This window comes from Melospiza georgiana, chromosome 8 (genome assembly GCF_028018845.1).
Source record: "Melospiza georgiana isolate bMelGeo1 chromosome 8, bMelGeo1.pri, whole genome shotgun sequence".
Classification (NCBI taxonomy): Eukaryota; Metazoa; Chordata; class Aves; order Passeriformes; family Passerellidae; genus Melospiza; species Melospiza georgiana.
The window spans coordinates 5092343-5107736 of NC_080437.1; the positions used below are offsets into that span (position 1 = coordinate 5092343).

General features: G+C 43.2%; 2 protein-coding genes across 2 annotated transcripts; one reads left to right on the plus strand and one right to left on the minus strand.

Annotated features, from left to right (window-relative positions):
* The first annotated feature begins 7 nt into the window (after positions 1–7).
* FAM149B1 (family with sequence similarity 149 member B1) lies at positions 8–11860 on the plus strand. Its single transcript, XM_058029551.1, has 15 exons — positions 8–77; positions 714–818; positions 959–1070; positions 1986–2128; positions 2499–2618; positions 3182–3352; positions 4265–4452; positions 4698–4828; positions 5380–5433; positions 5853–5965; positions 7037–7216; positions 8763–8883; positions 9213–9338; positions 9851–9932; positions 10650–11860. The coding sequence occupies exons 1-15, from the start codon at positions 43–45 to the stop codon at positions 10721–10723; spliced, it is 1755 nt and encodes a 584-aa protein (XP_057885534.1). The 5' UTR covers positions 8–42; the 3' UTR covers positions 10724–11860.
* A 145-nt stretch (positions 11861–12005) lies between these two features.
* DNAJC9 (DnaJ heat shock protein family (Hsp40) member C9) lies at positions 12006–15394 on the minus strand. The gene is made up of 5 exons (XM_058029552.1): positions 15177–15394; positions 14714–14851; positions 14350–14604; positions 13624–13707; positions 12006–13217 (listed from the first exon to the last, which is right to left on the minus strand). Exons 1-5 carry the CDS (start codon positions 15354–15356, stop codon positions 13086–13088), a joined length of 789 nt encoding a protein of 262 aa, XP_057885535.1. The 5' UTR covers positions 15357–15394; the 3' UTR covers positions 12006–13085.

Here is a 15394-nt window from a genome sequence, read left to right on the forward strand (position 1 = left end):
GAGGAGCGGCGCGATGGCGGCGGCGGGGCGGCGGCGCTGAGGATGATATCGCGATACGCGCGGAAACCGGTGCAGCCGTGAGTGGCCGCCGCTGCCCCGGTGCCCGGCGCGGCCCCGAGCCCCAGCGCGGTCCCGGTCGCGATCCCCCTGCCCCGCTCCCGGGCCTGCCGCCCGCGCTGCCCCCAGCACCGAGCAGGGCCCCGGGACGGCCCGGTCACCCCCTATCCCCGACGGGAGATGGTTCCCGGCATTCCCGGGATATCCCGGATTCCTGAGCACCGGTCCCGGCCGGATACCGGTGGGACCGAACGGGATTAAATCCCTGTAACCGGCTCTTATCCCCTGACCCAAGAGTTGGGTCAGTTCTGACTTACTCGGCTCGTTTACTCTTGCTCTATTTAATTTCATTCAATGTAATTAATCTACAGGGTAATGGCGTCATCTCTGCTTTTAGGGAGCTGTACCTCAATTCACAGCATTTTAAGGTTAAGTTTAGCTGATTTTGAAGCCAAGACCTTAAAGTCCATATTTATCCTGGAGTTAATTTTGACACCTGAAACCCAGAGTTTTGGGGACAAGAATTAGCTTGGTAATAGTAATAGATATCTGCACAGTCCTTGTGAAGCAGGAAAGAAAAGCCTATAAATCTTGTCGAGAACGCCATAAATGTTTATTCTTGTAAGGTTTGCCAAGTTCCATTTCTGTTTTTACAGACGAGGACTCCCCAAACATGCCCTGAGGCATCACCCACCGCCAGAGCCGCGGGCTCAGGTGTGCTCAGCCACACCCGCGGCTGAAAACCGAGCCCAGACCTCCAGGTACTTGTGGTGACACATCTGATCCAGCTGTTCTGGCACAGCCAGGCTGTGTTTACTGACACACTCGCTCTGTCATTGTTTATTGTGCGCTGATTTGCTTTCTCTTTGTTTTTGTTTTTGGCTCGATGTGCGTGTTTCAGGGAGTCGGGAATCCGTAAGGGATCCGATGATCATGGGGATGCACGGACTGCGAGTCAGGGTTGTGCTGACACCTCCACAGAAGACAGCTCAGTCTTCTCCTGGGGCTATGACGTGAGTACAACATAATCATCCAAGCCAAATGGAGCACAGAAAGACACTTAAATACCGCTGCAAAGACATCTCAGAACAAAAATGATTCAATCTGTCAAAAAATCATGGTGCTGATTAAAGAAAGAACATCTTTTTTACTGCTTTCCATCTTTCTATTCAAAACACACAAGGCTCATACTATTCTGTTGGTATTCTTCATTTCCACTAAAAATTTTGGAAATGCAAGTCATTTAGTGCCCGAGTGTATCTATAAATGCTGTTATTGTGGAACCCCAGGCATGGCTGGGTAACTTTCAGGTACTTGGTGTGAGTTTATCAAACTTCTGAATCCTTGCATGTTTCTCAAAATATGGGAAGTTCCTAAAACATTCTTTTCATTTTGAAATGTTTGATTTATTCTCCTTCCACCAAGGTGTGCTGTTGCCTTCTGGGAGGTGAGATGGAGCTGTTTAGGTTTAAATTACCGCAGAACTGACCCCATTTTCTGTCTGCATGTAACAAAGGGCCTGACCACCCCTCACATTCAGTGCTTCCCACCAGCCTGCACTGCTTTTTGTGTTGCTGCTGTTTGTGGACACTGGAAGCAACAAATCCTCCATTGCATTAAAATATCACTGAATTTTATCCTTCCTGTTTCTATTCCTTTAAGTCTTGTAGCTTAATATAATAATATGGATATTTCTAAATGTTTTAATATTTTTTTCTGCTGTGTCAAAGTTAGCGTTTTATGTGGCTGCCATCCATCTTTAGAGCAGGCTGCATCATCTCTGGGAGAAAATAATTTAAAGTTAAAATCTTTTTCTGCATTCTTGCTAAGGTCTAAACAAATAGTCGTGTGTTCCAATTATATTTTAAAAGATCAATTAAAGAAACCCGTGCAAATGCTATTCACGAGGTATTTTCTTTCCTCTCCAGGAATTTGACAAAGCTGCCACACAGCAAGTTCAGCAGATGTTCAGACAAATTGATGAGCTTCTGTATGAGCAGAAAGAGACAGTTCATGTTGAGGGGCTGCGGGAAGAATGCCACCAGTGGTCCTCCAGCTTTCCTCACCTCAGGTATTTTATTCAAGGGTTGGTGCTGCTGCCTTCCCTACAAGGCACACAGTTGCTTTTAAAACAGAAGACAGGGTGGGTTTGTGCAGCTATGCAGTAGCTAGAGATAAAAAGATCACTCTGGAGATGTGCCTGCCTGTCATTAATAAACATCCTCTTACCTCACACGTGGTTCCTTGACAGAGATTTGTTGCCATCTGTGGCTGACTTGGCCTTAACAGAGCAGAATTCTCTTAGAAAACTGAAAGTGTCACCAGGAAAACTGCACAGCTTCCCAGGAGAACTTTTAGGGCTTGCTGCTGTTCTTACACCCTTCAATAACTGCACTGCCAAGGTTTTCTGCTGTGTTTCTCCTTTGCTTTTGCCGTGGCAGGGTGGTGGGGAAGCAGGTGGTGCCCCCCACAGATGAAGGCTATGGATGGTACTCGAGCTCCCCCTCGGGCAGTTCGGCTCCGTCGGATGTAAGCTCACCGCAGGAAAAGGATTCTGATGAGTAAGTACCAGCACTGAGCCTGGGTCATGCCAGGGTGGGAAGGAAGGTTTGTTCTCTGCTTCTTAGAGTGTGCAGCCTTCCTGTTAGGCTGAGTTTTGAACACAGCACACTCTCTTTTTCCCCTTTTTAACTCAATCTAATACACTTAGAATAGCAAGAACACATAGTTGTGCTTTTGCTGACTACAGTGAAGTGGCCAGTTAATAGAAATATCTTTGCTGCTGCTGAGTTCTTAAGAATATGTATGTACTGTAGCTGATTTTGTTATTAATCATCTGTTGAATTTGCCTAGACTTGAAAAAATACAAAGTACTGTTAGTGCTGCTTTTATTATTTCATGTTTCAAAATGTTTTCTAATCAGCTTTGGATATTTTGTCCCTGAAGTTTCAGGTTCCTTAGCAAGAATTAAAAGGTATCCAAACCAAACGTTATTGCTTTAATGAATGGTTTTTTTTGGCCTCACTACTGCTTGCCCTTAACAACCATGCTTGTCTCTTAGGTATTTGAGGTGGAATAACAACTCATTTTTATTTCTGCTTTCTGAAAACTGTCACCTGTCCAGGTTGAGTGTTGTGGGCAAGAAGGTGCCTCTTTTTGTTGCTCCTGCTCACAAAAAGGCCAACCCTTCCAAGCCTCCCACCTTGTGCTCCTCAGAGAGGGGTGAAGGGGAAGAGGAGGTCATTCTCTCCGAAGGCATAGTGGAGGAATACTTGGCATTTGACCACAGAGATGTGTAGGTATTGAAGATTAAAATACTGTCCTGGGGTTCCTGCAGTTAAGATACACATACTTGATTAATTGATTTATCTTTTCTCTACAGAGCTCTCAAAGGCCTGAGGTTGCCTGGGCACTGGGGATTTTCCCAACCTATTTCCTAGGGCAATTTCTTTCACTAAATTATGTTTAGGAATTTTTTTTGATAGCTTGTCACACTGTCCATTTTTGTGCTTGGTTTGAATAATTCATTCCATCCTAAGAGCTTGAGTATTTAATAATATGTGTTTAAACACCATTTATTTTTTTACACTGTGTCAAATTCACTGCTGTTAGTTATGCAACAGCAGTGTGCTGCTTCTGTTTTGGGTGGAATTGTACCTTTCTGTATTTTTTTTCAGTGGTATTTTTAAGAACTAGAGTGGATTTTATGCTTGTCAAGAAACAATTACAACCTATATTTATCTTTCTACCCCTTTACATTATTCAGCCCTACAGTATGAACATATGACCTGGGTAAGGACTCTGGAGGGTGCTGTCAGTTCCTAACTATTTAATTTGTTTTAATAATTAAAGGCACTTATCTGCATAGACCATTAAATTAAAATGGTTATGTTTATTGGTTTTACCAGACTAGAGAGACATTGCTGCAGCAAAAAATATCACTCTCTTATCTTCAGGATTCTGTCCTGTCATTAGATATGGAGCCTAACAAAGTGATGAAGAAACATCACTGTAACAAATAATTCTGATTTTTTAATGTGAATTTGATCTCAAGGGTTAATTATTGTTCATGGAGTATGATTTATAATCATTCTGTATAGGGAGACCAGGGTAGGTCAGTCATTTCTCACTGAGGTCAGTGGGAAAACTGAAAATAAATGTAGGGCACAATGTATTTCTGGTGCAGGTAATGCTTACATTTTTACAGGGAGGAGGATTTGCACGAGAGGAAAATGGGGCTGTCCTCTGGCAGACGGAAATTGGGGTTTCCTCCTGTCTCTCCCTATTCCTGCATGAAGGATTCCGTGCTCACCTTTGTGTTTGATGATGTGTGGAGTGAAGTGCTGGTCTGCATGGAAGAATTGATCTGCAGGCACTGGGAAGGGTCAGCCTCAGGTAAGGATTCACAGTTAAGGTGAGGGGCTCAAAAGGGGATTTCAGCTAATTTTGCAAAGTCATATTTGGGAAGGATCTCTTCAGTGGCAATAAAAAGGTTATTTTGGTAACATTGTGAAACAAATCTTCAAATAACTTAGCAGAGCTTCTCATCCAAGGGGACTCTCTCTAAAAAAAAATTATTCATAGCACTGGCAATGACTAGCAATGCAAAATATTGACAGGAATTCTGTTGCTTTGCACAGATGATGAGAAAAATATCATAGCAGTGGAAACGCTCCGAGCAGATGCCAGAAGCCCTTTGCAGCTGGATCCTCTGCCAGCACTGTTACCTCGGGTGCCACACACTAAGATGCCCTCAGTGGCATCAAATCTGGTAAGGATTTTTAACCAGCTGTTGTGTTTTGTGTGGGGATGAATCACAGTGTTACCTCAGCAGACAGAGTGGTTCTGTTTAGCTAAATAACTGATTTGTACTTTGTGTGAGTGCTGGCTGTCCTTTCTGACACTTTAGTCATGTTGTTACTCAGTTGGATGTTTTAATTCCTGCTTTCCTCCTTGAAACAGTATTTTATGTCTGTGTATGACAACTGTGTGGTGGCTGTTGATTCAGGATGTAGTTCTTTCCACAGTTTAATGGTGAGACTGAGGAGTGTGTGTGTGGCATACCATTCTCACAATAATAATTAATTCATCTAGCAAGAAGGGAGAAATTTCTGCAGTTCTAAACCAGTTTTTTTTTCCCTCAGTCACTGAATTTAACTGTATAATCTACTTTAGATGATTTGCATCTAGAGTGGTGAGCACCAAAGTGTTACCTGTTTATTCCATTTTAATTCAGCTATTTCCTTCTTATTTCTTTTTTATTTCTTTATCCTTTATTTCTTCCCCCTGCCTATCCCTTGTGTCCCCTTGTTGTGTGTGTAGTGCCCAAAACCCAGAGGTGGCCGCAAAAGCAAAAAGAGGAGAAAAGCACCTCAAGTATGTATGGGATTCAAGCTCTGCTATTTTCTACTTGCTCTTCTTATGGTGGGTGGAATATGATGGCTTTTTTCACATCAGTCTGTATCTCAGAAGAGGGACTTTGCAGATCTGTTCTTGACATAAAATGTCAATATACACTACAAATTATTTTTGTATTTTCGTAAAGCTTCTGATTATAGTCGTTGTTGGAAGATCAGTAAATGAGCTACTCAGTTGGAAAACTTTCTAAGCACTATCATTCAAAAAATTAAATGCTAAGATCCCCTAGTTGGGGAAATAATATAACTGAGTATATATCTGGATGTCATGGAAGAAATTAATGACTTTTCTCCAAAGAGATATACAAAGTCTGTAAATATTTGTGTGTGTGTCTCTGCCAAACAGTAATTTATTTACTTATTTTGTTTTAATTTCAGGTAAGTCTCTCTCAAGGCTCAAGTAGTAGTTCTCAGCGTAACCTGAATGGCTTGATGGTGATCCATGGGATCCAGTTACACCAAAGGAACCTGCCTGTAGTGGAGAAAACACTGTAAGAGCTATGGATCACCTGTAGTAAATAAAGTAGAGCACTCTCACAGTGAGAGGGATTTGACCCAAAACCTTGTAAGATAAATTCCTCTGTCAGAATTAGTTATTAGTTATTTTCCTACTTGGTTGTTTGTTTATTTGTCCTCTGTGAAAATTGATGTAGTTACTGTCATATTCCCTGATTGGGGAATAATGAGCATTGACTCCATGATTGTAGAGGCTGATTAATTGTTTTATTATGGTATATTATACCATATTACACTATATTACTAAGAAACTGATGAGACAGTCAAATACAGACAGATCTAATTGGTCAGTGAATCCAAACACCATCACTAGTATTCAGTTAAGAAAGCACCCTTTGGTAAACAAACTCCATAACACATTCCACATCTGCACAACAACAGGTGCAGCAAGTGCAGATAAGAATTGTTTCTCATTCTTTTCTCTGAGCTTTCTCACAGCTTCTCAGGAAAATCCTGTGAGAGCTGTGTCTCTGTCTGTTCAGAGGATATGTTATTACCATAAGTTACATTAAAAATCAAAACACATAATTTCTGCCCTCATATTTTATGATTAAAGTCACCTGTAGGTGAGCACTTTGCTAACAGCTGTTGTCATGCTGATTTTGAAAGTTTGCAGGCAATCCTGACATGGGAAGAGACGAGAATCTTGGCTCCATGTTTCAGAAGGCTGATTTATTATTTTATTATATATATTATATTAAAAGTAAAAGATATATTAAAACTATAGTAAAATAATAGAAGAAAGGATTTCATCAGAAGGCTTGAAAGAAGTGGAATGATAACAAAATGTTGTGACTGACCAGTGAGTCTGAGACAGCTGGACTGTGATTGGCCATTAATTAAAAACAACCACATGAGACCAATCACGGATCCACCTGTTGCATTCCACAGCAGCAGATAATCATTGTTTACATTTTGTTTCTGAGGCCTCTCAGCTTCTCAGGAGAAAAAATCCTGGCAATGGGATTTTTCAGAATATATCATGGCTACAGCTGACCATCTCTCTTTTGGTCTTGTAATTTTGTTGTTGTTGCTGTTGTTGTTAGGGACCTGGATGACAAGCGGCCAGGTTCGAGCTCCCTCCTCTCCACCCGGGCGTGGCCAAACCGTCCCCTGGAGCTCAGCACCTCGTCCCTGTCCCGCTGCACCAGGAGGAGGAACCCTCCCCCACGGACCCTGCATCCCATCGGGACCCCGCGCTCCGGGGACGACGTCTGCAGGCGCCTGTAGGTCCCCAAAACAGCACCAGGGTCAGAGAGCAGCCCTGGGCAGGGAGAGGAGGTGCCCCAAAAGCACAGCTCTCCTGAGAGGGCTGAGTTCTTAAAGCTGATGTTCAGTGTGCTGCCAGCTGTGATTCAGTGAATCACACACATTCCCATGTTCAGGTAGTTTTGCATGTGAGCAATAGAGCCCAGTCTGTCCTCTGCAAGCAAAATGAATGCCACCATCTCCTCCTTGACATGGCTGTCTCTTTCTGCAGCCTATTTTCAATATAAATTTAAAATTCTGCATATTTTGGAGGTCATACTGCATGTTGTTATCCTAGCCCAGACTGGACTATAAAGATGTTTAAACGGGTGATCTGACTGACCAAAGGGCTCCTAGTGAGCCCTCAACCACATCTAGAATATCTTTCTTTTATTTTGCATAATGACCTGACTGAATGGAGTCATTTACAGGGACCACAGGGTATCAGGAAACAAGGCAGGATTTGATAGATCTGTCCATTTCACATGTTCTAAATTGATGTAGTTTACTTCTAGTTTTGTTGTTCATCTATAAATTCATCCAGTCTGTTGCCTTCTTGTCACATATTGAGACTTATTCCTTGTCCCTTCATAACTGGTGTTTTTCCTTCCAGTATTTTGTGTTTCTGTTCCCTTTCCTCAGGCTTCAGTCAATAAGAAATTCTGACATCTCTGCTTTATTAAAATGTGTTTAGGTTTCAAAAGATAGGTGTCTAAATGAGGCAGGAGCCTCCCCTGAAATGGAAAATGTAAACCCCTCTTCTCTGAATTGCTATAAATTTTAAATTAAGGGGCTCTCAGATAAAAAATAAGGGAGCAGGAAATAACAGTTTTTTAATGGGGAAGAAAATAAAAGGATAAAATAAACAATGCAGTAAACCAAAACAACACTGACAGAGTCAGAACCCAACCTGACACCCTCTTGGTCAGGGTGTTGGCAGCAGTCCAATTGGAAATGTGGCTGCAGCCCTCCTGCAGTGTCAGGGGTGGTTCTGTTGGAGCAGTGATCCTGTAGAAGGATGTATTATTCCTCTGAAGATCCAGTGGGAGAGGCAGCTGCTGTTCCTCTGGGGAATCCTGTGGAGAAGCTGTGCTGGTGTTCCAGAATCTCCAGATTATATCTAGGCAGGAATGCTTGGCTCCTCCCTCTGGGCTCACATCTCCCAATGGGATGCTGTAGCTCTTATCAGCCATGCAGTGACATTCAATAGCCTGTTATCAGCAGATGTCTCTCTGGAAGGAGGAGTGATTGTGAAAGAGATAAGGAAAACTGCCCACTGAACAGAAGACAACTGCCATCCAGATGGCAAATAGAATACAATTTGCTTGACAATCCAGGACAAAATGTATTGTAAAATGTAAGTAGGGAGCACTAGGAAAGTCTTTTATAGATGGTTTGGAGCTTTTCCAAGGTATTGTTACAGAACAGTCAACTCCAGAAGGCCAAAGAAAAGGACAACATCACACCATTCCACCTGCCAAACACATTAACTGTGTGTTTTTCTGTTCTTACTGTGCATTCCAGCCTGACTACACAGGAGCAGCTGACCTCACCCTCCCCGCTGCTGCTGAACAGAAATCACCCCCTGCCACCCATTGCTACCACCACAGAGCATGGGAGCACCACAGGATCTCACAGGCAAACGGTAACAGGCACAGGAATCTCATTTTACTACTGGGTAATCTAAAGTTGTTATCACTGCTGGTCAAATTACCCAGCCCAGGAGTTCCAGTTTATTTCTTGTTTTGTGACAGAAGGTCAAATAGATGATCAAATAGAAAAATGTTATATCAGTTTTGAGCAACAGCATCACCCACACTTACCTGCTTAGTTCTAATGCAAATTCAATGTTTCCCTCCTCAAAACTAGGTATAAAGTAATTCAATTTGAAAATTAGCTTTAATTCCTGGGTTAATTATTTTAATGAACTGCTGCACTAAGAAAAAGCCATAACTCTGCTATTTCTCCTTGCAGAAACCTCGAGGGAACTCGAGCCGTGCTCAGAGTGTCACGGCACAAGAGGACACTCACCAGCAGCTCCAGGAGCAGCTGTTCTTACCTGATCCCTTCTCCAGGCCTAGCACAACCAGCACATCCTCGGTAAAGCATGGCTAATTACACCACATCATCCTTAATTACTGAAAAGGGTGCTTTGAGAATTAACATCAATCCATGTCCAGTCTGTTTCAGTATCCAATACTCTCAGTTTAATGACTCCTACTCTACTGGTGCCTTCTTGTATCTTAACAAAGTGTTTTGATCTAAGCTTTGGCAGCTGTAATTTCAGCACAGCTTTTAAATAGCTGCTTGATTGGTTTGTGTGCATAATTTCAACATCCTGGACTCAGCAGTTATGAAATCTGCTTTGGAACAGTGCAATATCCTGAAACGGAAAGACTGCCTCTAACTGGCCCAGTGATCATTCTAAATAAGTGTTAGAAAAGTGTATTTTCTACTTCTAAAGTTGATTTGACCTTTCTTTAAAACTTTTCTTAGACCTTCACAACATCTAACTCATTACCAAATACATGTGTTTAAGTAGTTTTTAGTTGTATTATAATCTTGCTGATTTTTTTTCATGCAAACAGAACTAACTTGAGCTGTTTTTCCAGCCCCATTCCCAGCGCCGCCGTTCTTGCACTGTTATTGATTACACTAATCAATCCTGGACAAGGAGAGCATCCACAAGTTCAGGTATGCCCAGCAGTCACAGGGTTTAGTAAGACCAAACAAAGGAGGCTTTTGGGACAGAGATGCATTTCCTACAGGGGTACATTCCTACAGGTAATTTACACTTTTTCAGAGTTCCATCCATGTCTTTAATTTGCCATTATACAGATGTTATACTTGCTATGTTCTACTGTACTCCAGAGTATAGTTGGATGCATTTTGTTGGGTTTTGTTTTTATTGCCACCAACTATTTAAATCAAGTAAGAAAGCTTAATGTCATCAGCCCCAGCACTTCTCATTGTCCAAGTTTTCAAAGCAGTTGTCAGCTTAAACAGAAATAGTAACTTGAGGTTAACAAAGGCACTAAAACTGAAGTTACTTGTTTGTAAACAAGCAAGGAGTGGTTCCTACTGAAATTAAATATCTGCCCTCCTCCCCCACCCAAAAGAAAAATGCAAGATGAGTTTTATGACTGCTGTATTGACAAAACCAAATTAAATTAGCAAAGCTTTGTAGACACAAATACTCAGTGAAATATCAAGGAATGCAGTCGCTCCCTGCAACGCAGCAATTCTGCAAGCACAAGCTTTGCCCTTTTTGAAAGCTATAAATAATGCAGTTGCTAGCCATGTGTTAGACTAAAAAGAGATTTTAGTTTTAGGCTAGTGTAGATGCATTTGATACTTAGCTGTAATTCCTTCCCAAAGTCTTGAGGCTGTGCACGATCTCTTGTTTGCCAGGTCTTCCATCCCGTGGCTCTGTGAAAGCCCACGGCCGAAGTGGATCAGGCACAAAGAGCAAACAGAGGCACTGATGTTGGCCATGGAGGAGCATCCACCCATCCATCCCTCTCCAGAGAGTCATGAACCACCTCTCTTTCCCAGCAAGGTCAACGTTGTTTACACAGAGTTTTCAAACACCCTTCCTTCCAGATAGTTATTTTTATATAAATCTAAGCAGCAGCTGCCAAAGATTAGAAGGGGTGCACTCAAACATTCCACTTCCTACCAGTAGAGAAAGTGATGCTCCAGTGGAAGGGTGAATACATTCCAGTGAAGCCCAACTCCTGGGAAACCCAGCAAACACTCTCAGGCTGTGCTTGTGCTGTTTTCCATGAGGCTGGTGACAGGTTCATGTCCTTACAGGCACTGCAGGACCTGCTCATTTTTCCCTTAGGAAGGTTAATCCTTCTACAGACATAGTGATTTACATATTTTTAAAAAATGTATTTATATGATTCAGTATGTTTAAAGCAATATTGTACTAGCAAAAGCAAGCACTCAGCTTTGGCAGGTGATGAATGCTGTGGCAGCTGCAGCAGGTATGAACACAGGTGTGCAGAACCAAGGCAGCAGAGCAGGTGGCCTGGCAGCTCCAAGGGCAGCACACCACTGCCTCTTGCTGAGTTACAAAAATTCCTTTTACCTGTTCCTCAGTGAACAGGCAAAAAGAAACTTCCTACTACAAGTAGTTTCAGACAGTACTCAAAATAAAATCTTCCTGGTGAGACATTTTATGGTAATTTCACAGAATAGCTCAGTGTCCCTTTGTAAAAATACCTGTAATTACACAAGATTTCTTCACTCCAAGGTAGAGCTCCAGAAGCCACTGATGCAATGGAGCTTTTAGGAGCTGTGTCTGCCCTGTGTGACAGACCTAGCAGAGGCATTTGGAGTTGGCCTTGTGGCTCCAGATAAGACAAATGAAACCATGAAGTACAGGCTTCTCAAAAGAAGTGATTAATTGAAGGTCTTACTCCCAAGCAGTAAGTGCCAGACTGAAATGTAAAAACAAACTGGCTGTATTTAAACAAAGTTATTAGGACTCTCCACAAAAACTTGTTCCTTTCTAGTCCAATTAAAGAGCACTGTTTTCCTGTATTTTCTTATTATTCTTCAAATTACAGTTCAAAATAGAAAAAAAACCTTGTTGTTATTCTTTATGACGTGGCTCCCCTATTTCCCCAATCCAGACCAGCTAATAATTTTTCATCCATACTGAAGCTCACAAGTGCAGTTGATCCAAACATGCTTTAATCAAAAACAGAGAAATGTGCAAATATAACTGGGTTAACCTGCCTTTGCATTTCCAGAAGTTAAAAAAAAAAAAAAGCAGCTCTGAGCTCACTTTTAAGTTATCAGAGAGAGAAGCTGATGATCATCAGAGACCTCTACTCACTAAAGCACTTCAAAATATTCAAAATCCAATTTCTCTTCTGGAACGCTGTGCAGTGTGTCAGTTATGTCAGGCAAAGTGCAGATAACATCCCATTGGTATCTGTGCCATTCCTCAGGGACTGAGGGAGTTTTCTGTAGCACAAGAGTTACAAAAGCAGACAAATAAACTTGAATAGACTTCTGTAAACATGATGTAGTGTTTCACAGCCTAGAGGAGTCAGTGGGTTTAAAAAATGCAGTCGCCTCCTAAGGCCATTTTTGTTTTTTGTACAGATGGCTGACACTAGGGACTGCTCCTGGACTGTTATTTATTTATTTTGTGTAATAAAAGTAACCTTCAAGCCCTGTGTTATAAACCACAATGATATGCTCTACTTTCTCAGAATCAGGGTTATTTTTCAGAGCAGACAAGTAAAAGGGAACAGAGAGACCATCTTCCTCTGGCTTCCCCCAGGAGCTGCTGTTGAACTGTGAGAGTCTTCAGCTCTCAAAATGTTCACCTTGAGACTCCTACACCTTTGAAAAATGATCCTCCCTGGAAGTGTGCAGGATTTGACTGAAATCAGAAGAATCAACACAATTGGCTTGTTTTAAGTAACTTATTTAGAAAACATACAGAGAACTGAGAAAGCAAAACTCTGAAAAAAACCCCCATCTTCTAGTTTATTAAATCAGCAATTTTCCAAACTATCTTTATAAAAACTACTGGAATATGTGAAAAAGATCTGTTGAGCTGATGTGCAAAGACCTTTAAAAATAGCAGGAGGTTTGTTACAGAGGAAATGTGTGAACAGCACACATGGATCTCAACTGTAGAGCACCCAAAGGGTTGGGGACAGTAGCACAGGAATGCCTTGTCTTCCTTCTTCAGCATGGATTCCATGTCATGCCTCCCACTTAGAGCCAGTCAATGCACTCAGTCTGAAACAGAGCCCTGGAAAACATCCAAAATTCTCCCAAATCCACTTTTCCACACAAAGGGAAACCTGGTATTTCAGTCTATGCTGTTCCTTCTGCCTTTCTTTTCTTGCCTGAGGTCTTCTTTTCTCCCTTCTTAGCAGTGTTGCCATACTTAGCTTCCAGATGGGAGAAGAAGTTATCCATTTCCTTTTCTCGTTCTTTGCTTCGGCGCTGGGGAGGGGAAAAGAAAACCAACCAAACTCAAAACCTTTTGAAACTTCCCAAACTGCTTATCCCATTGAAATTTGATAGCTACACAAAATCTTGGACTGCATCAAACACATTAAAGACAAGCTACAGGAAGTTTAGTATCATCATTACAACTCCCTGTGAAACAACCTAAAACTGGAAGTTACTCCATAAGTACCCCAAATATTTAACTCTTGGAAATTGTAGGTAAAAAAATGCATACTGTACTCTGATTCTAATTTAATTAAAGCACATAGTTAACATTAAGGCCAGGTTTTAACCTCAGGAAATCAGAAGATATGCAAGGATCCAAAATCAAAGACGCTCAGGGAAAACACAATTATAAGCCAGTTACAAAATTACGTGCAAGAAACAGAAGAAGCCTTACTTTAATCAGTGCTTGCAAGTCATTTTCTCCACCAAGGCCCAGCTCATCTATAGTCTTTTTTGCCTCTTTAGCTTCTTTTTCTGCCTAAAAGAGCAAATAAGGTTTTTTAAGGAAGTGTTTTGCATGTTATCTGACCATGTCTTACAGGACTTACTAAATGCTTTTTGGGCATCTGTGTACAAATAGCTGCAGGGAGGTGCAAAGGGTTTCCCAGTTTGGGAAGGGAAGCCCATTCTGGTTCCATCATTTAGCAGAGCAGAAAGTTTTTCTGCTCCTTCACAGTGTTGCATGTGATGTTTGTCCCCACCACTGTTCCCACACCCTTTTTTTTATTTTATTTTGGAAGATACTACAATAACTTAAAGATTGCTGTGATTTGCAAATAACATGCTACAAAGTGTCCAGAAGCATACAGGAGTCCATTTAGGCCAGAGCCAACCCAAATGTGTTTTCGTCACTTGCTTGTTTTTGTTAACTCCAGCAACTCCCAGCTTTGTAGATAAATGCAGGGACATGCTAAACTGTAACAAGACATTGTGTATAAAAAGAAAATAAAGAAGTAGAAAAGCCTTTCACAATGATTTGGGTTGGGGGGTGATGACCATGGGTGACCATAAGTTAACACTAAGGTGTGTAACCCAGCAATCCTGTGACAAACATCTTGGGAACAGAGTTACTTATTTCTGCCAAAGGAAAAAGTTCTGCTAAGTAATTGCTGCAACCTACCCGCTTTCTTCTGGACATCATCTTCTGCTTTGACTCCTTTACAAAAGCCTTGTAGGATGGCACCTCCCCGGAGTCGATGGCTCGCTCGATCATCTCCCGTATCCTGGGCTCATCCGTGTAGTCCACGCACAGCACAGACTCCATGATCCGATCCATGTCGCCCTTGAAGTTCATGTACGCTGCCTTCACATCAGCCAGCTCCTCCTCCGAGTTCTTGTAGGTACTCTTGAACTCTTCGATGTCTTTCACGGTGACCTGGAGCAAAGAGGCGATGCTTTGTGACTTACAGGACTTACTCACCAGGAGGATTTAAGAGAAAACACATAAAAAGGGGAGGTGTCTCCCAGCGCCGTCCCGCTCTCACCTTGAACAGCAGCTGCCAGTACTCCAGCCAGTCCCGCCCGTCCTGCAGCGCCTCGGCGTCCTCATCCACCATGCCCGTCTCATCGTACACTGCGCGCTGCTTCTCATCGCTCAGCACGGCGTACACCTTGCCCAGGACCTGCGGGACACGGGAGCGGCCGGGAGGTCACTCGGGGAGCGGTCACTCGGGGGTCAGGCACGCAGGGAGCGAGCACTGGGGTGGGCACTCGGGGTCGGGGCTGGTCAGTGGAGTTGACATTCAGGGTCGGAGTTGGTCACTCAGGGTCGGGGCTGGGCAGCGGGGTTGGCACTCAGGGTCGCTTGCCCGGGGTTCAGTCACTTGGGGGACAGCGGATCAGGGAACGGGTCCCTTCTGGAGTGGAGGGTCGGTCTCACCCGTGGCCGCCACCGTTCCTCTCCCTCCCTCTGTCTCTCCTTCCCTTTCTCCCCCGGTCTCTCCTCACCTGGAAGCGGCGTGTGGCCTCCTCCTTCTGCTCGGCCGGGACGCGGTCGGGGTGCAGGCGCAGCGAGGCTCGGTGGTAGCCGCGGCGGATGTCCTGCTCGGACGCGCCGCGCCGCACGCCCAGCACACCGTACAGGTCCGCCGTACCGAACGCGGCCTCGCACTGCTGCGACAGCGCCATCCCGCCCCGCCAGCACCGCGACCAACGCCCCACCGTCC